The sequence below is a fragment of the Mya arenaria genome, chromosome 16 (genome assembly GCF_026914265.1).
Source record: "Mya arenaria isolate MELC-2E11 chromosome 16, ASM2691426v1".
In the NCBI taxonomy this organism is placed as follows: Eukaryota; Metazoa; Mollusca; class Bivalvia; order Myida; family Myidae; genus Mya; species Mya arenaria.
In genome coordinates, this window is record NC_069137.1 from 32,166,787 (window position 1) to 32,189,662 (window position 22,876).

General features: G+C 36.1%; 1 protein-coding gene across 5 annotated transcripts in view; it reads right to left on the reverse strand.

Annotated features, from left to right (window-relative positions):
- Window positions 1-22,608, reverse strand: part of LOC128221263 (intermembrane lipid transfer protein VPS13A-like) — a 119,624-nt gene extending 97,016 nt beyond the window's left edge. For all 5 annotated transcript variants that reach the window (XM_052929810.1, XM_052929809.1, XM_052929808.1 and 2 more), the window contains exons 1-11: window positions 22,408-22,608; window positions 21,672-21,715; window positions 20,420-20,462; window positions 12,186-12,281; window positions 11,652-11,753; window positions 10,460-10,629; window positions 10,214-10,273; window positions 5,610-5,690; window positions 4,868-4,919; window positions 4,429-4,559; window positions 663-769 (exon numbers count right to left, since the gene is read on the reverse strand). In XM_052929810.1, the coding sequence (XP_052785770.1) occupies window positions 663-769; window positions 4,429-4,559; window positions 4,868-4,919; window positions 5,610-5,690; window positions 10,214-10,273; window positions 10,460-10,629; window positions 11,652-11,753; window positions 12,186-12,281; window positions 20,420-20,462; window positions 21,672-21,715; window positions 22,408-22,507 (986 nt within the window). In that variant the 5' untranslated portion in view covers window positions 22,508-22,608. The remainder of the gene's footprint in view (window positions 1-662; window positions 770-4,428; window positions 4,560-4,867; window positions 4,920-5,609; window positions 5,691-10,213; window positions 10,274-10,459; window positions 10,630-11,651; window positions 11,754-12,185; window positions 12,282-20,419; window positions 20,463-21,671; window positions 21,716-22,407) is intronic.
- Between the last annotated feature and the right edge of the window lie 268 nt (window positions 22,609-22,876).

A 22,876-nucleotide genomic window follows, 5' to 3' on the forward strand; every position in this document is an offset into this window, starting at 1 on the left:
AATTCCAAGCTAGCTCTTCACATGTCAGAAGACCTTAGCCCCACCCCCCTCAAAAGCAATCCCAAGCTAGCTCTTCCCATAAGCTACCTACACACCAAGTTTCATCAATATCTATCAATGCTAACTAAAGTTATAGAACAGAAACCAATGTTTGACGCCCGCCCGCCCGTCCGCCCAACGACAACCTCATTCTAATAACCCGGTTTTCGTTGAAAACCTGGTTAATAAACGTTCTGGCATTCATAATGATCTGTCTCTTACCAAAATATCTGTAAACAATTTTGGGTAAAGGAGTAAGAGCAAACGCTGATCCTCTATTGAAGAAGGGACATAATGTAACAATTATTTTAGTCAGAGTTATGGGTCTTGCTACACATTGACCCATTCTGAGTTATTGCCACGGTATCAGTTTTATGCATGCTGCCACTTTGACAATACATCTACTTTGTTTGCTTGAAAGCCCTGAGTTATGAAAGAAATGGACAAGGGCCTATATTATAGTTTATTAGATAGGGGGAGCAGAGGTTAGCTTTGAATCAAGAAAGAAACTTAAGCAATAAGAGTCAGGGAGTAAACCATAACATCATGAAGAATACAGAGGTGTGCTTATCAAAATGTTGCTTTTCTCTGCTTTATTATACATAAGGTTTGATAACACCTACCATGCAGCTGTGTGACCTCTAAAGGGGACATCTGGCTTGTATTTCCTATAGATACCCATCAGATTGACTCTCTCAAAGCCCTCCAACATCTCCAGGACATCATTGTACTGTAACAGAATTATACATGTAGCTGCACAGTGAGGGTTAAACAATAAATTGTGACAAGTTATCTATATACAGTGGAAACTCATTAAACCGGATCTCCACAAAACCGGAATCCTCGGGATACCGGACTTTTTTCAGAGTCCCGGTTTTCCCCTTCTATTTTCAATGTAAACTAATCCCTACAAAACCGGAACCCCGGAATTCCGGTTACCGGACAAAAAATCGACAAAATTTGTTAGTTGTCAACGAAATTTTACCTCACAAAACCGGACGTATATTTGTTCAAACATGTCAAAATGATTTTGTGTATTAGGAATTCGCGAATCGCGTGTCACTTTGTTTTGACAGCCGGTGCGTCGTTAAATATTGCACCTGCGATGTTGTGTTAACTCGATAATCGATAATGATGATTGCGCTGTGGATTGACTGCCGCGTGATAATCAAACTTGTGAAAAGAAAATTGATTGAAACATTAATTTGTTTGTTGCAGAAAATAAAGAACTAGAAACGGTTATTAAGTGATCATTTTGGAGGGTTGTTTTATCTACAGGGCTGTGAACAGGAAATTTAAAAATCAGCTGAAATTTCGGCATGGGGTCCAGGGGGTCGCCCTAGGCCCCTTGGTGGGTCCAGGGCAAAGCCCTGGTAGGGGGTTAAGGGGGGCAAAGCCCCCCTTAAGCTCTTGGCATCTGAGCCTTTTGCATGCCCTACAATGCCTCAAAATTGTGTCTTCAATAATTTTGTGATAGCTTTATTTATGACTAGCAAATTGGTCAGTATTTAAATTCTCCTCATTGTTATTCATAAAGGATTGGTTCAGTTTTGTAACTGGCATTTTCTGAACTATGCAATAGTATACTTTGATACAAGCTTATAAGTAAATTAAAACATGATTATCATGGCTAACTTTTTTTTTAAGTAAGTATGTTTTTTAAAATCATCAGCATGTTAATGTATAGATAGTATATGTTTACCACATGGTTTAATGAACTGAATTCTTGTACAATGAAGAGGTACCAACATTCTCACAATTTATTCGGAAATGTTTAAAAAGGGAAAAAACACAATACAAAAGCAATAAATTGAGCAAATACAGAACATAAATATTAAGCACATTTTTAAATGTTTTGTCTGACAGACAGAACAAGAACACTGTTAACTTGTCACAACTTAGTGATTGACAACTAAATATGAATATGAATTTTTTTTTTTGATTGATAACTGAGAATTTCATCTGCCTTGAATAAAATTGTGGTATTGAACAGCTTTACCTGTGACTATTAAATGTGTCACAATTTCTCATCTAAATCCAATTTTTTGTTTAGTAAATCCTGACAAGAAAAGTATGTACATGTACATCAATACAACGACCTAATAAATACATGAGGACTTATTATGCACTAAAACAGTGGACTTGTGGTCAGAACCTGAGTATATATGGATTACTGACTATTGAACATAACAATAAAATAACAATATTATTTTGCACTAAATATCACCAAAAACATACATGTAAAAACTATAAGTTTCAAAAAAGTAATACTGTAGAAATTGCACATCAAGTATATACGGAATATAAAACAAAGTTTCATGGTCGACTAGATCATACAGTTTTTTTCTTCAAATGACACACATTGAGCACTGGCTTAGAGAATTATATATAAGTATTTATCAGTGGATAAATAACATATTTAAAACACACAGACAGACCAAGTTATTTCTGCATCTAAATAATCGTTTCATCACTCAATTTGTCAGTTTCCTTTTCTTCGCAAGTGCCACAAGCTTGTCCTTCATGAGCCTTTTTTTAGCTTTCTCCTGTTGTTTCACCACATGTTCTTGGAATTTCTCATTGTTGTCATTTTTCATTTTGTCCTTGGTCTTCTGCTTACTGATAAGCTTACCGCTGCTCACAACATTCAATGCTTTCATCTTATCTTTTTTCATTTCTATTCTCACAAATTTCTTCTTTTTGTACCTCTGAGCAGCTAGCCTCATTTGCACACACATATGTCTATCAACAGGGGAGTACCTAGGATCCTTTCTCTCAAACAATTTCAGTGCAGTTGTTTGACGGGATTTCAGGGCATATTTCACTGTTTGATATGCACTGTATGTTTCAATCTGTGTGCTAGTAGACTTACTGTGAATTATATCACCCATCACATTAAATGTGGATTCCACCACTGGGCCATGGAATATGGACAATGTAGCAAATGCTATCTTGGTAAGAACAGGGTATTTCTTGCTTTTTTCAATGCAAGCCCACCATTTCATCACGTCTGTTTCTGTCGCAGAGGGTAGCCTTTCCATTGGATATCGATTTAGTTCACTATGAACTTCATCTTGCTCTTCAATGGTTAGCAGATGTTTGAAGTATGTTGCTAATTCTTTGAAAAGTTTCACTCCGTGAGAATGGGCCTGCAATGCAGGATCAATGCAAGCTACTGCTTTAAGCAAACCATTGTCAATTGGCAGAGATTTCAGCATTTGTCTTGCACATTCAACATATCCAGCTGATGCCTGTGCTACAAAGGTTTTCACTAACTTCGTTCCTTTATCACTTCCCTTCACAATTTTTCGGGCTTCTGCTCCAATGTACATTTCTGTCTGCTTTAAATATTGTCCATCATCTGACTCCAGATTCATCTTTTTTAATGCTTTTGGTCCAAGTGGCGCTATCACTTCTGCCTTCATAAAACATGCCAGAAACTCTCTCAGTGTGTCATACTGGCCTTCATGCACTTGGTGAATCATAGTATCAGTGCACTGGAATGTGCATACATATTTCTTCATAATGGCAAGAACCGCTCTTATTTGATTCAATCATAGAAGTCTTTAGATAATCTAAAGACTTCTATGATTGAATCAAATAAGAGCGGTGCATAAATTTAACTATCAAACATACTTAACAAGCATTAAATTACGCGAGTTGTTTTATTTTAAGACTTGGAAAACAAGATAATTATAAAAACGCAGAAATGTTTATGTTTATCACTTTTGCATGTGCTTTAACCATGTCTCAACCTCCGTCTAAACATCAACTTCCCTTTAAAGGCTAACTCAGTTAATATTTTGAGTAAACTTACTCCGTACATCAAATCCTCCCTAAACCGGAATCCTCACTAAACCGGAAATTTTGCCCAGTCCGGACCTTGTCCGGTTTAGTGAGTTTCCACTGTATCTGGAACTTCTAACTATCAAGTGTTTTCATGGTTAAATGAATGGGTAGTGCTAAATACCGTGAATGTTTCAATGGTATATTGCTACTGTACTGAAACAGTTATATCAGTAATGCTATACCTGTACTAAAACAGCTTTACCTTGAATGAAACGTTAGTTGTTTTCAAATTTTGCATGTGGACATTTCTGACATTCAACTACTGGTAAACTCAACCTTGGCTTGACTTAGTACAAATAGGCAATTACAGGCAATGACACCTTTTGAACCAAGGGGAGGGGAGGTGGGGGGGGGGGGGGGTTACTACATGAAGTTCTACTATTAAGAATGAAATGCTATGCTATGACTCAACTAACTTGGCTAGTCCAGTGATAATGTCATGAAATAGGATTGCTAACTACAGTTTTGAAACCAAACCACTTTATTTTTAGGTGTATCTATATTTAGCCCAATCACTGTTGAGAAAAAAATTCAACTAACCTGAACCTTGGCTAGTCCGATGGAGATGTCATCAAATATGACTGTCAAGGACACCTTTGGAACAGTGAATTCCTGTTCTTCAGGTTTTGTGTTCAATCGAAGGTGGGCCACTGATGAAATTGGCCGGATCACTGAAAGGGGAAGTTTTAAAGATGACAGTATTAAAACTTATCAACATTTGTAAAATGATGTATATATTCAAGAGTGAATAATATTTGTTCTCTTGGAAAAGCAGTGGTCCAATTAACACAAGCCCCAAGCCCTGCACTGGTAAAATGTCTTCCAGGCTTGTTCAAATTCTGAATCTTATATAGCAGGGCTTGTTCAAAATTTTCATGACAGGCAATGGTATAAGAATTTTGACTTGTTCATCTCAAAGCCTAATTTCGATAACTGGTTCAAAACGGTTGTTGTTGTTATTTATCCGAGACATACTTACAGTACTGGAAGTTGGTCTTATTGCCCTCTTCTATGGCACTCTTCAGACTTTTCTGTAAAATGAAAGAAAGTCAAATCCTTGGTAACATACATGTATATAATATAAGGCGAACACTGATCTTTTGTTGATGTTAAGGAAAATATTTGTAGTCAGCTAAAAATAATACTCATTATAATACTATACCTGAGTGCATCCCGATTTTTTCCATTATCAAAAAAAAATTGCTCCCAAGTATAATGAAATTTCTGAAATAATTGATTGCTTAAATGATGTCTTGTCTGCTTAGGTGAAAAGTCATGCACTGTTCATGAGCCAAGAAGGTGAATTATGGAGTGTTGTCTTATGTAGTTTATATCTTTAACACCTTGTCAGCACAAAACTGTTGTATAGGTCAATATTACTTTAATACATTGTTTGAGATGAGATATATGAATCACATTGAACAGCATCTTTTCCAAGGTCAGGCAAAATATGCATGGTACTTGATAGTGGGTGGGAAATGCAGTATGTAATTATAGTCATTCTTTTTTGTAACACTATCACACAGTCAAGCACCAACTTGACTGTGTCCTATGGACCCCTCACATTGCGTTATAACTGAGTTGCATTAAGTTGCATACATAAAAAATGTATTGTTTGTGTTTAATGAAGGTTTCTAGCGCCCATAGTGGAAAAAATATATCTGTTAAGTATCTTGAAATAATGCTTATTAATACATTTGCTTATTAATACATTTCTTTACCAGAATGTCAGCCTTGGGTCTGTCTTCATACAGTGTAGAATGGCTGTTCCAGTAGACAGCCAACTGCTCCAGCTTCACCAACTGTAAACAGAATTGGATGATGCTAGAAATGTGTCACTCTAACATAAGTCATGGCTGTGGTGTTGGTTTTTAACCTAGTGATTTTGTACAAGGTACAATTACCCAATTAACAGACGACAACTTCTGAGCAAAATCTTACTTATATACTAGACCAATTTAGATGCTATGCATTCAATGCTGAGAGCTTAGTTCATGGAAAGGTATTAAAATAATAATTCTGACAGGTGTATAGGTGGTTGTGTTTCAAGCAAACATTTTAAGTGGATGATATGTTTACAAGTATTCATATTGAATGTTTAATCAAGAGTAACTGTTACTCTCTGTTTTCACAGAGAAAATCTGTGCTATCATGGCTAGAGACAACCATGTACTTTGTATATCTGTGATATCACAACATAAGTTAACGATGTTCCTTGAATATCTGTGATATCATGGCTAGAGACAATTTTGTAACTTGTATATCTGTGGTGTCACGGCTAGAGACAACTATATTCCTTGTGTATCTGGGATATCAAAACTAGAGACAACTATGTACCTTGTATATCTGTGGTATCACAGCTAGAGACAACTATGTACCTTGTATATCTGTGGTATCATGGTTAGCAACAACTATATTCCTTGTATATCTGTGATATCATGGCTAAAGACAACTATATTCCTTGTATATCTGTGGTATCACAGCTAGAGACAACTATTTACCTTGTATATCTGTGATTTCACAGCTAGAGACAACTATGTACCTTGTATATCTGTGATTTCACAGCTAGAGACAACTATGTACCTTGTATATCTGTGATATCATGGCTAGAGTCAACTATGTACCTTGTATATCTGTGATTTCACAGCTAGAGACAACTATGTACATTGTATATCTGTGGTATCACAGCTAGAGACAACGTTGTACCTTATATATCTGTGATATCAACGCTAGAGACAACTATGTATCTTGTATACCTGTGATATCACGGCTAGAGACAACTATGTACCTTGTATATCTTGTATACCTGTGATATCACGGCTAGAGACAACTATGTACCTTGTATATCTGTGATTTCACAGCTAGAAACAACTATGTACCTTGTATATCTGTGATTTCACAGCTAGAGACAACTATGTACCTTGTATATCTGTGATATCATGGCTAGAGACAACTATGTACCTTGTATATCTGTGATATCATGGCAAGAGACAACTATGTACCTTGTATATCTGTGATATCATGGCTAGAGACAACTATGTACCTTGTATATCTGTGATTTCACAGCTAGAGACAACTATGTACCTTGTATATCTGTGATTTCACGGCTAGAGACAACTATGTACCTTGTATATCTGTGATTTCACAGCTGGAGACAACAATGTACCTTGTATATCTGTGATATCATGGCTAGAGACAACTATGTACCTTGTATATCTGTGGTATCACAGCTAGAGACAACTATGTACCTTGTATATCTGTGATTTCACGGCTAGATACAACTATGTACCTAGTATATCTGTGATTTCACAGCTAGAGACAACTATGTACCTTGTATATCTGTGATTTCACAGCTAGAGACAACTATGTACCTTGTATATCTGTGGTATCATGGTTAGCAACAACTTTATTCCTTGTATATCTGTGATATCACGGCTAAAGACAACTATATTCCTTGTATATCTGTGGTATCACGGCTAGAGACAACTATTTACCTTGTATATTTGTGATTTCACAGCTAGAGACAACTATGTACCTTGTATATGATAATATCTGTGATTTCACAGCTAGAGACAACTATGTACCTTGTATATCTGTGATATCATGGCTAGAGTCAACTATGTACCTTGTATATCTGTGATTTCACAGCTAGAGACAACTATGTACCTTGTATATCTGTGGTATCACAGCTAGAGACAACGTTGTACCTTATATATCTGTGATATCAACGCTAGAGACAACTATGTATCTTGTATACCTGTGATATCACGGCTAGAGGCAACTATGTACCTTGTATATCTTGTATACCTGTGATATCACGGCTAGAGACAACTATGTACCTTGTATATCTGTGATTTCACAGCTAGAGACAACTATGTACCTTGTATATCTGTGATATCATGGCTAGAGACAACTATATTCCTTGTATATCTGTGGTATCACAGCTAGAGACAACTATTTACCTTGTATATCTGTGATTTCACAGCTAGAGACAACTATGTACCTTGTATATGATAATATCTGTGATTTCACAGCTAGAGACAACTATGTACCTTGTATATCTGTGATATCATGGCTAGAGTCAACTATGTACCTTGTATATCTGTGATTTCACAGCTAGAGACAACTATGTACCTTGTATATCTGTGGTATCACAGCTAGAGACAACGTTGTACCTTATATATCTGTGATATCAACGCTAGAGACAACTATGTATCTTGTATACCTGTGATATCACGGCTAGAGGCAACTATGTACCTTGTATATCTTGTATACCTGTGATATCACGGCTAGAGACAACTATGTACCTTGTATATCTGTGATTTCACAGCTAGAGACAACTATGTACCTTGTATATCTGTGATATCACAGCTAGAGACAACTATGTACCTTGTATATCTGTGATTTCACAGCTAGAGACAACTATGTACCTTGTATATCTTGTATACCTGTGATATCACGGCTAGAGACAACTATGTACCTTGTATATCTGTGATTTCACAGCTAGAGACAACTATGTACCTTGTATATCTGTGATTTCACAGCTAGAGACAACTATGTACCTTGTATATCTGTGATATCATGGCAAGAGACAACTATGTACCTTGTATATCTGTGATATCATGGCTAGAGACAACTATGTACCTTGTATATCTGTGATTTCACAGCTAGAGACAACTATGTACCTTGTATATCTGTGATATCACGGCTAGAGACAACTATGTACCTTGTATATCTGTGATTTCACAGCTAGAGACAACTATGTCCCTTGTATATCTGTGATATCACGGCTAGAGACAACTATGTACCTTGTATATCTGTGGTATCACAGCTAGAGACAACTATGTACCTTGTATATCTGTGATTTCACGGCTGGAGACAACTATGTACCTAGTATATCTTTGATTTCACAGCTAGAGACAACAATGTACCTTGTTTATCTGTGATTTCACAGCTAGAGTAAACTATGTACCTTGTATATCTGTGATTTCACAGCTAGAGACAACTACGTACCTTGTATATCTGTGATATCATGGCTAGAGACAACTATGTACCTTGTATATCTGTGATATCATGGCAAAAGACAACTATGTACCTTGTATATCTGTGATATCATGGCTAGAGACAACTATGTACCTTGTATATCTGTGATTTCACAGCTAGAGACAACTATGTACCTTGTATATCTGTGATTTCATGGCTAGAGACAACTATGTACCTTGTATATCTGTGATTTCACAGCTAGAGATAACAATGTACCTTGTATATCTGTGATATCATGGCTAGAGACAACTATGTACCTTGTATATCTGTGGTATCACAGCTAGAGACAACTATGTATCTTGTATATCTGTGATTTCACGGCTAGATACAACTATGTACCTAGTATATCTGTGATTTCACAGCTAGAGACAACTATGTACCTTGTATATCTGTGATTTCACAGCTAGAGACAACTATGTACCTTGTATATCTGTGGTATCATGGTTAGCAACAACTATATTCCTTGTATATCTGTGATATCACGGCTAGAGACAACTATATTCCTTGTATATCTGTGGTATCACAGCTAGAGACAACTATTTACCTTGTATATCTGTGATTTCACAGCTAGAGACAACTATGTACCTTGTATATCTGTGATTTCACGGCTAGAGACAACTATGTACCTTGTATATCTGTGATATCATGGCTAGAGACAACTATGTACCTTGTATATCTGTGATATCACGGCTAGAGACAACTATGTACCTTGTATATCTGTGATATCACGGCTAGAGACAACTATGTACCTTGTATATCTGTGATTTCACAGCTAGAGACAACTATGTACCTTGTATATCTGTGATTTCACAGCTAGAGACAACTATGTACCTTGTATATCTGTGGTATCACAGCTAGAGACAACTATGTACCTTGTATATCTGTGATTTCACAGCTAGAGACAACTATGTACCTTGTATATCTGTGGTATCACAGCTAGAGACAACTATGTACCTTGTATATCTGTGGTATCACAGCTAGAGACAACTATGTACCTTGTATATCTGTGATTTCACAGCTAGAGACAACTATGTACCTTGTATATCTGTGATTTCACAGCTAGAGACAACTATGTACCTTGTATATCTGTGGTATCACAGCTAGAGACAACTATGTACCTTGTATATCTGTGATTTCACAGCTAGAGACAACTATGTACCTTGTATATCTGTGGTATCACAGCTAGAGACAACTACGTACCTTGTATATCTGTGATTTCACGGCTAGAGACAACTATGTACCTTGTATATCTGTGATTTCACAGCTAGAGACAACTATGTACCTTGTATATCTGTGATACAGCTTCCTTGATGATACAGGGTTTCCAGTTCTCATCTGTCGTCTGAAATAGAAGTTCATATGACTTATTGTCAATTTTCTTACAGTAGACTAATAAATCATCACATATATAATTGTTTTTCAAAAAAAAAGAATAAATATTCAGATATAAATGCCGTAAAGATAACATTACTGCATAAATTATGCATAACAAATTTAAGGCTTCTTTTGACAAGATACTGGTACTCACTCTGAACAGGAGTTCCTTCAATGTGGCACCAATAGAGAATGGTTGTTTAGGGTTGGTATATTTGTCCTCGTAACGTACATGGATGTTTCGCACCTCCACCTGAAGATTCTTGATAACTTGTGTAGCAAACTTCTCCGCAAAGGAGTCTTTTTTCTTCTCTTTAGGTTGGTCTGCAAGAAATTTATTAAAAAATGATGTTTTACAGAAAGCAACAGTTAGATAATATGGTGTTTAATAGTTTTTAAAGATGCATATTTTTGTGGCTAGCACAGTGATCAGCGTACTCAGTTCTCACAAGACATCCTGAGTTTGATTTGATTTCTGGCCAGAGCACATGTTATGTTTGTCAGTATACATTATTTTATTAAAGCTTGATTATGAAAACAGTTGAAAGCTGATATGAATTTCTCTTCAGTCTGTCTACAAGGCAAAAACCAGTACTAAGTCTTTCTTAAAAGGCCATGAGTAAGTACCCCTGGTTTGGATCGAACCCACAACCTCATGAGTGAGAGTCAGACACCTTTACCATTTGACCACTCTAAGAATGGTTAGGCCTAAAAAAAAAAATTGTTTGGTTAGGGTTACATCCTTTTCAAAAATAGGTAGGGTAGGTAGGCTTTTTTTTTTTTTTTATTTTTTTTTTTTATTAGGCTTTATATAAGAATGTCATTTTTATCATTGGAGAATGGTGTTAAAGTTATCTTCTATATAAGCAATTAAGGTTTTAAACTACATATTGAAAAGCAAAAAAAAAAAATGTTTTTTTTTTTTTTTTTCAGTTTTTCATTTTTTTTTTCAAACTGACTATAAAAACGTTAGGATCGGCGCCTATTCCGTAGGTAGGGTCGGGTAACCCGAACCAAATGTATTTTTTTTTTAGGCCTTAGTATTGATTTCCAGCCTAGGTGCATACAAGTATGGTTGGCTATCACAGAGCAACACAACATCACAGAGCAACACAACCTGTTTTCCTCCAAAATGTATTCGATAACACAGGACCAGTTTATGGCGAAACATCATGCTTACAAGCTTCAATTACTTCAAAAGGCCTTACTTTTTTTTCTTTTTTTTTAAAAAACAAATCTAGGCAAGGTCTTAGATATGCAAACTAATTCACATTATTCTTTGGTCTATAATGCAAACATTTCAAAGAAAGCAAAGGTTGTGAATGAAAGCAGACAAATGTTTCAACCTTTTTCAGCCTCCAGTTTTTTAGCTTCTTCCAGGGCTCGTAACTTTTTCTGTTTCGTCTCCTGGTGTTCCTTCTCCTCTTTCTCGGCATTGTACTTAATTCCTGGAACAGAAACACAGCCAGATTCTTCAACAAATACTTATCACCACATAAATGTTATAATAGAGAGGTATTAACTTAATCATGTGATACAGTGTATGGCTTAGGACCATATCTCAGGATTTTGTTGTCACTTTCAAATTAAATCTTGAAAGCATGTAGTGTTTAGGCATTTGTTTTATCATCAATTTGTTCATATTTATGATTTAATAAAAAAACCCTTGAACTTGAAAAATAAATGTAACTTTTCCAAAAAAGATATTTGTACACACAAGCTCTAAGAAGATTAAGTACAACATTGAACATTATCACCCGTTTTAGTTCCAAACTTAGCAATTATTAATGATCTGTTGCATTCACAGGCTGTAGATATGATTGATTAAAATCAAGACGTTTTATTTATTAGTTCCAATGTTACCGCTGCATGTGACATACCGACATTGGGCACCGCCAGAGCATAGAGCCCGTCTATGGTGGCAATCACTGGCTCTGTGTAAAGGTTCTTCCATGGAATTTTCAATGTCAGCTTTCCTGAAATATGCAGAAAAGGTCTTCACTATCATAAAATGGTTGCATCAAGAGTATTATTAAAGTCAGTCAATGGTCACAATTACTGGCTCAGTGTAAATTTTTAAAGTAATCTTTCCTGAAATTGGCAGAGGAAAAGCATATATTCCCTATCCTGAAATGGACTTGTATTACAAACATAAGACAGGTGTCAAGAGAATTCAGTCTGTCTCTGGTTTGCACTTACTGGCCTCGTCTATCATTTATTCAAAGGAATCTTCAAAGTGAGCTTTCCTGAAATTGGCAGAGGAAAAGTATATATTCACTATCCTGAAATGGTTGTATTACAAATATATAGACAGGTGTCAAGAGAATTCAGTCTGTCTCTGGTTGCAATTATTGGCGCAGTGTATAAATTCTTCATGGAATTTTCAAGGTCTGAGCTTTCCTTAAATAGGGAAAAACCTTAATTAACTCTCATAAAATGGTAAAATTACAAACACAAGGCAGGTGTGAAGAGCATTTAGTCTGTCTATCATGGTGGCAATTACATGTTTTATGTACAATTCTTCCAGGGAATTTTCAAGGTCGGCTTCATAAACCTGGTAGAGAAATGATACATAATTCACATTCTTCATCTATGATATCATGATTTTATACCCAGCAAAAAGTTATTGCTCTTAAACAAACAGGTGCATATTATAGGCCATCTTATGAAAACTGCACAACCACACAGGTGCATATTATATAGGCCATCTATGATTCTATATCCAGCAAAGGGTTACTGCATAACAACACAGGTGCATATAGGCCATCTCTGATTCTATATCAAGCAATGGTTACTGCACAACCACACAGGTGCATATTATATAGGCCATCTATGATTCTATATCCAGCAAAGGGTTACTGCACAACCATACAGGTGGAAATCGGCCATCTCTGATTCTATATCCAGCAAAGGGTTACTGCACAACCATACAGGTGGAAATCGGCCATCTCTGATTCTATATCCAGCAAAGGGTTACTGCACAACAACACAGGTGGATATAGGCCATCTCTGATTCTATATCAAGCAAAGGGTTACTGCACAACAACACAGGTGGATATAGGCCATCTATGATTCTATATCCAGCAAAGGGTTACTGCATAACCACACAGGTGCATATAGGCCATCTCTGATTCTATATCCAGCAAAGGGTTACTGCACAACCATACAGGTGGATATAGGTCATCTATGATTCTATATCCAGCAAATGGTTACTGCACAACAACACAGGTGGATATAGGTCATCTATGATTCTATATCCAGCAAATGGTTACTGCACAACCATACAGGTGGATATAGGTCATCTATGATTCTATATCCAGCAAAGGGTTACTGCATAACCACACAGGTGCATATAGGCCATCTCTGATTCTATATCCAGCAAAGGGTTACTGCACAATCATACAGGTGGATATAGGTCATCTATGATTCTATATCCAGCAAATGGTTACTGCACAACCATACAGGTGGAAATAGGCCATCTATGATTCTATATCCAACAAATGGTTACTGCACAATCATACAGGTGGATATAGGTCATCTATGATTCTATATCCAGCAAATGTTTACTGTATCCAGCAAATGGTTACTGTATCCAGCAAATGGTTACTGTATCCAGCAAATGGTTACCGTTCAAACAAGCAGGTGCATATAGGCCATCTACATTTTCTCAAGCGATTTCATGTTTAACATTGATTTCCTGAAAAAGGCATTAAGGACACAAATGTACAGCTCACAGTCTGTTTACATTCAGTATTAATGCTGATGTCTTTATGAACAAAAAAATGTCATTATATAGTAGAATTTTACAGCTTTAAATTAAATTTCAGTTCAAGCGCGATGATGGAATTTCATTGAACAAATATATATATATTATATGTCACTATTTCAGTTTATTCTAATCCCAAGCAGTAACTTGATAAACGAAATCATTTAATAACTAAAACTTGATAACATAACTTCAGAAACATGCTTAAATATCTCTGACCATAAAGAATAAGTTTCACTCATTTACGTGTCTACATTTATGCAATATATTATATATATATATAAAGCTGGAAACCATCAACTTAAGTTCACACATTATCTCTGGATTTTTTTATACTTTTCTATAATTTCTAAAACCTGATGCATTTACATGCCTATGAAAACATAAATGAGGATTTGTTGAACATTTGTGTGAACTGAGGAGAAAAATGATAATTTCATAGGGCTCTATGTCATCAAGTTTTAGTTATTAAAATTTGGTTTAATAAGTTGTGTTGGGATTTAATTTTAACTGTAATAGTTATAATGCCTAGAGCAATTTTGCTGAAAAAACAGTTTTCTGGTCGAAATATTCATGTCTCTTCTTTCTCACTCATGATGAATGTATGAATGTTTCATTTATACAAAGATGTTAACCATTTTAGTCACACAATCATCGGTCTGTTTTCAGAAAATGATGCATTCTCAATGGGCTATAATATAACTTCATCTCATATGATATTGGTTATCAGTGAAAACTGGCAAAAACCACACGATCACACATATGATGCATCAATACTTAAGAGAAACCTTGACATTGGGAAGAGGATATGTTCAATGTTAATCAGAAACTTCACTTTAATCAATCATCTTGGCTATTATAAATTCAGTGTAGGAGTATGAATTATAATTAATGTACAGAAAAAAAGAGACTTGAATATTTCAACCAAAAAACTGTTTTTCAGCATAATTGCTCTAGGCATCAGTAGGGACACACTGAGCTCCTGATGTTCTTGCATCTTTCAATATATTATTGATTTACATTTATATAGTACTGTAAGATGTAACATATCTGCCATCAAATGGTATATACAAATATCAGGCCAAACAAAAAAGTTATGGTTGCAGTTACCTGACTGACCCTATTTTAAAATCCTGATATCCTAATATTAATAAATAAACTATGTGGCACTATTATTTGTACAAAGTAAACAGTTGACTTGCATTGTGTTGCTCTCTTGGCAATTAACATTAATGTCAAGATGTGAACCGCTATATATGTAAACAAAACAATAATAAATATACTTAGCACACAATCAAATCATTTTATTAAACCTATCTAACCTTAGTGTTTTACAGGAACCACCTTACTATATTTGTTTGACCTATGTTTTCAGCCTTTTTATTTCAGAGTGCACAAACATGTTTTATAGCAAATGCATGATAGTTCATGCCAGAAAACTTCTTATAATATAAAATAATGAATACATATGAAACAGACAGCTAAGCAAGTATTTTGGCAAGCACTCACAGACTATTGTATTTACAATTACTAAATGTCTGAGCAGGCAGTTTCAGCAATATTCTGCAATTCTAAAATATCTTGCACAAAACAAGATCAACAACCTGTACTATACAACTATCCCAAGAGACTGTAATGTTAAACACAGTTATTAACATATAAATATATGAAATTCATATGGCAATCAGTAGCAGCTAAAAGAATGGGAGGGGGACACCCTGCACCTCCCCCAGGATTGTCTATGTGAACTCTGAATACAAAATATGCACAATTTAGACAAAATTCAACATTTTAGACTAAAATTAGCCAATATGTTCATAGGGGTGGCCCCAACCATATTATATTTTATACTTTATTTCAAAATCTATATTTTTTGTTTCCTGGGGGGTGGGGGTGGGGTGCAAGTCCTGAGGTAAGCCCCCCTCTAAATTCAAACCCTGACAATGAAAGCAAGTTTGTTGCATAGTGATTCATGCATGTGCTGTAAATAACTTATCTCAAACTGTTTCTTTAAACATGATCTATTTGTTCTTTGATGAATTTAGTAATACTCAACCTCGCCTTAAACTCAAATCTTCATAGTGCAGTCAGATAATAGTAAGTAATTAGTGTAGAATGGAAATAAAAAACAATCTCGAAGGAGTCAATCAAGGATTTCTCATGGGTAGAAATTCTGACCTGAGTCCCTGACACTAATTTCAAGATCTGGGGAAGTGACTAGGAACAATCTAAGTTTAGACTTATGACTCAAAACTGCAAACCTTCATTTCTTCTAATTTTCTTTCGTGTTGAGGTTTTATGATGAAATTGTGCTGAATGTTAATACTACATATTAAAAAGTGTACAATTTATCACATCTTTAATTATTTTGTAAAATGAATGGTATAAAGATGATTCTTTATCACTTAATGAAAGTGCATTTTTGAGTCTGAGTCTAGATTAGGACTTGAGACTGTAAACATGGCCTTAAGAACCCTGACTTTAAAAATTACTGTTCATCCCTAGGACCCAATGTAAACTGCTATTTAGTGTAAACTATTATAAAGGGACCCCAAGCTGAAACATCCTAGGGAAAACCCTGAGTGTGTATGAAGGATCATAGGACCCCTAGCTGAAACATCCTAGGGAAAACCCTGAGTGAGTATGAAGGATCATAGGACCCCTAGCTGGAACATCCTAGGGAAAACCCCGAGTGAGTATGAAGGACCATAGGACCCCCAGCTGGAACATCCTAGGGAAAACCCCGAGTGAGTATGAAGGATCATAGGACCCCTAGCTGGAACATCCTAGGGAAAACCCTGAGTGAGTATGAAGGATCATAGGGCCCCCAGCTGGAACATCCTAGGGAAAACCCCGAGTGAGTAAGGAGGATCATAGGGCCCCCAGCTGAAACATCCTAGGGAAAACCCCGAGTGAGTAAGGAGAATCATAGGGCCCCCAGCTGAAACATCCTAGGGAAAACCCTGAGTGAGTAAGGAGGATCATAGGGCCCCCAGCTGAAACATCCTAGGGAAAACCCCGAGTGAGTAAGGAGGATCATAGGGCCCCCAGCTGAAACATCCTAGGGAAAACCCCGAGTGAGTACGGAGGATCATAGGACCCCTAGCTGGAACATCCTAGGGAAAACCCCGAGTGAGTACGGAGGATCATAGGGCCCCTAGCTGAAACATCCTAGGGAAAACCCTGAGTGAGTAAGGAGGATCATAGGGCCCCTAGCTGGAACATCCTAGGGAAAACCCCGAGTGAGTAAGGAGGATCATAGGGCCCCTAGCTGAAACATCCTAGGGAAAACCCCGAGTGAGTAAGAAGGATCATAGGGCCCCTAGCTGGAACATCCTACGGAAAACCCAGAGTCAATATGGAGGATCATAATAAGGACCCCAAGCTGAAATTTCATCCTAAAGAAAACTGCTGTCAATATGGACAAACATACAAATAAAAATAATCCTGATCATTGTATAATTAGCATTCTATTGTGGGAGTGAGAAGGATAATTACTGCAGTGATGACTGAGAGGCACATGACAATAAACATGTGATTTGTCATATGATGTGACCAGGTTTAGTCAGTTAAACTGTACATACATCTTCTCAAATTCTTTGATGTTCACTGGACTGAATAATGAAAAAAGATTAATACTATTAATATGAGTTTAGTACTGCCCTGGTCTCCTATTGCAGGCCTGAATGAGAATTAAGTTTTTAAAAAGGTTGCAATTTAGCAAAATAAAGGATTTTATAAAGGTTGCAATTTAGCAAAATAAAGGTTTTTTATATTGGTAGCAATTTGGCAAAAATAAAGGTTTTCACTAACTGTGCAATTTCGGTAAGATAAAGGTTTTTAGGGTGATTTCTGTAAAATTATTAAAAGCATTAAAGGCTTATTCTGACCATTCCTTCCAGAACAACCCTCATTATAAATATTTATACAATATTTGAACATGATCTAGGGGGATGTCACATGAAAATATATTCACATTATCCTGGTGTTTATCTTGTTACTGGTTTTGCTTCAGAACTAATTTATACCAGTTTTACAACCACCAATTACCTCCCAATGCCTGTAAATATTGCTCGAACTTTGTGAGGGTTAATTATAACAAGATATTTCAATATCATTGTGAACTGAACCTTTTGCTAGATACACTGTATCACATATAAAAATATACATATACATTTAGTGCCCTGCAGAATTCATTTATATCCTTGGCGTTGTCACAAATAATATTAATCTTGATTATGTAAAACAAAATGAACAATTAGAACGTAATAATAATTTCGTTATGTTAAATTGAAACATTCTGAACTAAAAATGAAACAATAAAAGTCTATCATGTCAATTCCTACGAAAACAATGCACTTTAGTAAATCAATGACCACTTAATGCCATGTGTTGTTGCATTTAGCTGATTGTTGACTCAGACTGTGTAAAGGAAAAATGAATAAGGTTGCAGTTTTCCCACACAAGTGAATAGAAAATATAAATGTATTATTCATTGCTCCCAAAGGAACCGGCTAACTAAGAGATCAAAATCTAAATCTTAGTGGAGTGTGAATTACAGGTTTTTATAGTTTTTAAGGATCAAGGCCCTTCCAGGAATAAAAGGTCAAGATCCCTTCCCCCCAAAAAGGATCAACACCCCTTCCAAAAAAATATGAGGTCAAGGCCCCTTTCCCAATATAGAAGGTCAAGGCCCCTTCCCAAAAATAGAAGGTCAAGACCACTTCCTCAAATTAAAGGTCATTATCCCTTCCCAATAATAAAAGGTCAAGGCCCCTTTCAAAAATAGAAGGTCAAGGCCTCTTTCCCAAATTAAAACATCAAGGCCCCTTCCCTTCAAATAAAAGATCAAGGCCCCTTCCCTAAAATAACAAGAGCTGTCACAGTATGTGACGAATGCCCCCGATTGTGACATTGACCTATGAACAAGGTCAGTACATGACCTTAGAGATAGGGACACGGATCTGTCATGCGACACGTTGTCTTGGTATGTGGAACACATGTGGCAAGTTATTTTAAAATCTGTCCATACAAGGGAAAGTTACAGCCCGGACACGACAACCTATACTCTATGTCCTATATGCAGCACTCCATTGTGAATAAACACCCAAGTGTGACCTTGATCTTAGAGGTAGGGGCACGAGTTTTGCACGCGACACGTAGTCTTGGTATGTGGAAAACATGTAGCAAGTTATTTTAAAATCTGTCCATACAAGAGAAAGTTACAGCCCGGACACGAGTTATTGAGCCGGACACACGGATGGACAGACAGAGGGACGGTGCGATTTTAATATGCCCACCTTCGGGGGCATAAAAAGGTAAAGGCCCCTTCACAAAAATAAATGGTCAAGACGCCTTCCTCAAAAAAAAGGTCAATACCCCCTCCCCAGAATAAAAGGTCAAGGCCTATTCCTAAAATAAAAGGTGAAGGCCCCATCCTCAAAATGAAAAAAACAACTTGCAATATCAATGGCACTCTAGTTAACATTTTGTCAGCAAAACACTTGTTGTAATATTGAAGTGCAGCCTCTTGAACATCTGAGCGCTCATGGGCATTAATTACATTGATGATTCTATACTTCACAAGTATCAGGGAGGGAGGGAGCAATTAATGTGATTACAATATGGATTGCCTGACAGCTTGCTAAACATAGCAGCATTGTATGTGTACTGTACATGTTTGGTTTTAGTCGAATACAAACATAATGAACATACTGTTCTATTTGTTAGGCCTAACTGTACACATAAAGTGTATAGAATTAAGCCTCTGTTTTATTCGTTTGGCCTAACTGTACACAAAAAGTGTATATAATTAGGCAACTGTTCTATTCACTAGGCCAGACTAGAGACATAATAAGTGTATATAATTGAATATCTCAATAGTTTCAAAAATACATTAAAAAAGCATAATTTGCACTCCACCTGAGCCATATCAGAAAATATCCTGATTAGTCTTAGATAAGCTTGAAAACACTTCTTAGAGCGAAAAGAAATCCCAGGTATAAAACCCCCAATCCCTTTTTAAAGATGGGCATACACATGTATACACCTGATTTGGTCTTGTATAACACTCCTCACATATAAACAAACAAATCAGGGTTGAGAATGACTGTAAAAATCCCTCAACTTCAACGTGTACTTTAATGCATTGTGGGACAAATATGAAAGCAGCTAATTACTTTACTGTTTAGTATGATTCAAAATGCTGTTGAGAACATTGTGGATGCCCACATACAAAATTTACTATTTAAATGCATAGCTTGAGTATGATATTCTCCATGTATGATTTTTAATGAAGTTTGAATATCATTGCTTGATCAACGTTAACCAGATTGTATAATGTCTTACCTATATGGCCTGCTTTGATCTTTACTGGAAGGTCAAGGTCATCCTGAAAAAAATAATAATCTCTGGTTTTATCTTATTGTTTAGTGAATGGGGCCATGACTTCTTGATTTGTAAAAACAGTGACTTGATACACCAAACAGATTACATCGTATTAAAAGTATAACAATACATGATAGTTATGATAATGTGCATAGAAAAATCTATAAGTGGGGTGTTTAGCAGGAGTTAAATTGCAAAAAAACGCATTGAACGAAAAAAATGATTTTAGCAGAAAACACATTGGATTTGGTTAGAATGTCTTTCTTATTGATTTGCTTACATATCGGCCATGCAAATCAAGTATGTAGTATTTATCCTGAAGAATAGAGAATACCCAATATACCCTGGTAGTACAAAATGTACTTCTCTTTGCAGTACTAGAATATTTTGTTCTGCTTGTAATGAGGAAATGGTGCAGACATGGACGGGTCAACATTTTGGACCTGAGAACGGGATTGTCAATTACCTGAGCATACCTGGCTACCCATATAAACAATTCAAATCACAAAATAAACATGACGAAGAATAGTTAATACACAGTTAATTTAAGGCAACTATAAATTTTCATCCCCGCCCCTTTTTTCTGCAGCCCCTTGAATTTTATTTACTAAAAAAAGTTTGAACAAGAGTCTGTATTTGCATATCGGTCGAGTACTGCTGATGTATAACAGTCACATGTAAAAAAGGAAAATAATTATGATTGTGTTTGTGGTACGTCTAGAAACACATGAGCATGAACACATATTCATTGGTGAAAGAGTCATCTAAAAAAAAATATAAAAAAATGGGGCCATTTAAAAAAAAATGATGAAAACCTAGCATTTAATTTATATTGGCCTATACAGTTTTTAAGTTGTTTTATCATTTGCAATTGAAAAGAAGATATGTTGTCTCTGTTCAAGTGAGCTCAGTCACAAAGGCAGGGATCCCTTATCTATGAAAATGCACTTGGAGAAGGAAGATCCCTTTCATTCCCCTAAACAAACATAATCTAAACTGTTACTTGTTACCATCCAAAACATACCCAGCCAGCGGGTACCCAACCATGCCCTGGTACAATTAGATTGTCATACTTTAAGCAACTAGTTAAGAGCATTCCTTAGAAATGATCATATCTCAACAACACTTCATTTGTAAATACTCTTTGCACAAATAAATCAAAACTCATTGAAAAAAAAAAATGATTTGAACAGCAAATATTGCAAATACTCACAAGGGCACTCTCTTTTAGGTCCAGCTCATTGAGAACAACATCACCTGAAATAGATAGGAATATTTTGTTTCTCATAAATAAATAATTGTGCAACCATTTACAAAACAATGAACTATCGGCTCAGTGCTGATATTAAAGACGACAACAGTAGTCACATTTTAGAACAGAGGAACCAAGGTTCCATCCCAACTTGGCCTTAACAATGATCCAAGGAAAGCTAGGTGCTTAAATTTGTAAATTGTAATACAAAGGCTTAATGTAGCTTTGTAGCGACGTTGTGTCTGCAATACTACATGTTTAGATACAGTGTAGAATCCCTAGTCAGGACACAAGCTCTCTCCCTCTTGTAAAGCCACCTTAATGAGCACATGTTACAAAATTAATTCATCAGTGTTTTTTAGCCATTTTATTCAATGTGGAAGAGCCCTGAGAGGAAATGTGCACCCAGTTTGGAGCTCAAACTCACAACCGCCCGAACACAAAGACAGTGCTAACCAACTCAGCTAACCGGACACTGGTTCTTACCCACACACACCAGTCACCACACACTTTCTTGCCAGATTGGAATTTGATTCGTGGAGAATCCCTAGATTCTCAAGCAAACGACCATGCTGCTATAGACCTACCTGAATAGCAAGTTATGTTAAAATTGTTTTAAATGATTGATATAATAATTGCTATTGATAGTATACAATCATATGGCTTATCAGAAATATGGCTAAAAATAGCATATCACCTCCCCAAATCCCAAGTTTTAGCTGCGATTTATCCAAGTTCTCAACAAAATCTCCTAGATACTTGTTGATTAAATCAACCACGATCGATTCAAACACCATTTCTGCAAATGGTCTTGATGCAACAAGAAAGGCTTCTTGCAAAACAGATTAATTTGACTCTACAACTTTATTTGGCTCCGAAAGCAGGAAGCAGCCATGTTGTTGTCGTCATTATGCAAATGAGATGTGACCTTGATCGACACGCTCCACATACTATGATCTTGTTAAACTCCGTATTGCTCCGTACCTTATATTTAATTATACAGATCGTCATTAAGACTTATAGCAATATTATTTCTAGAGTAACTACTATAACGTCATGTCATCAAGTCAATATTTGTTTATTGTCGGATATCATGTGACATTTAAAGCATCAGCTTTGTATAGCTTTTTACCGACAACAATATACGAGTATAAATATGACTGATT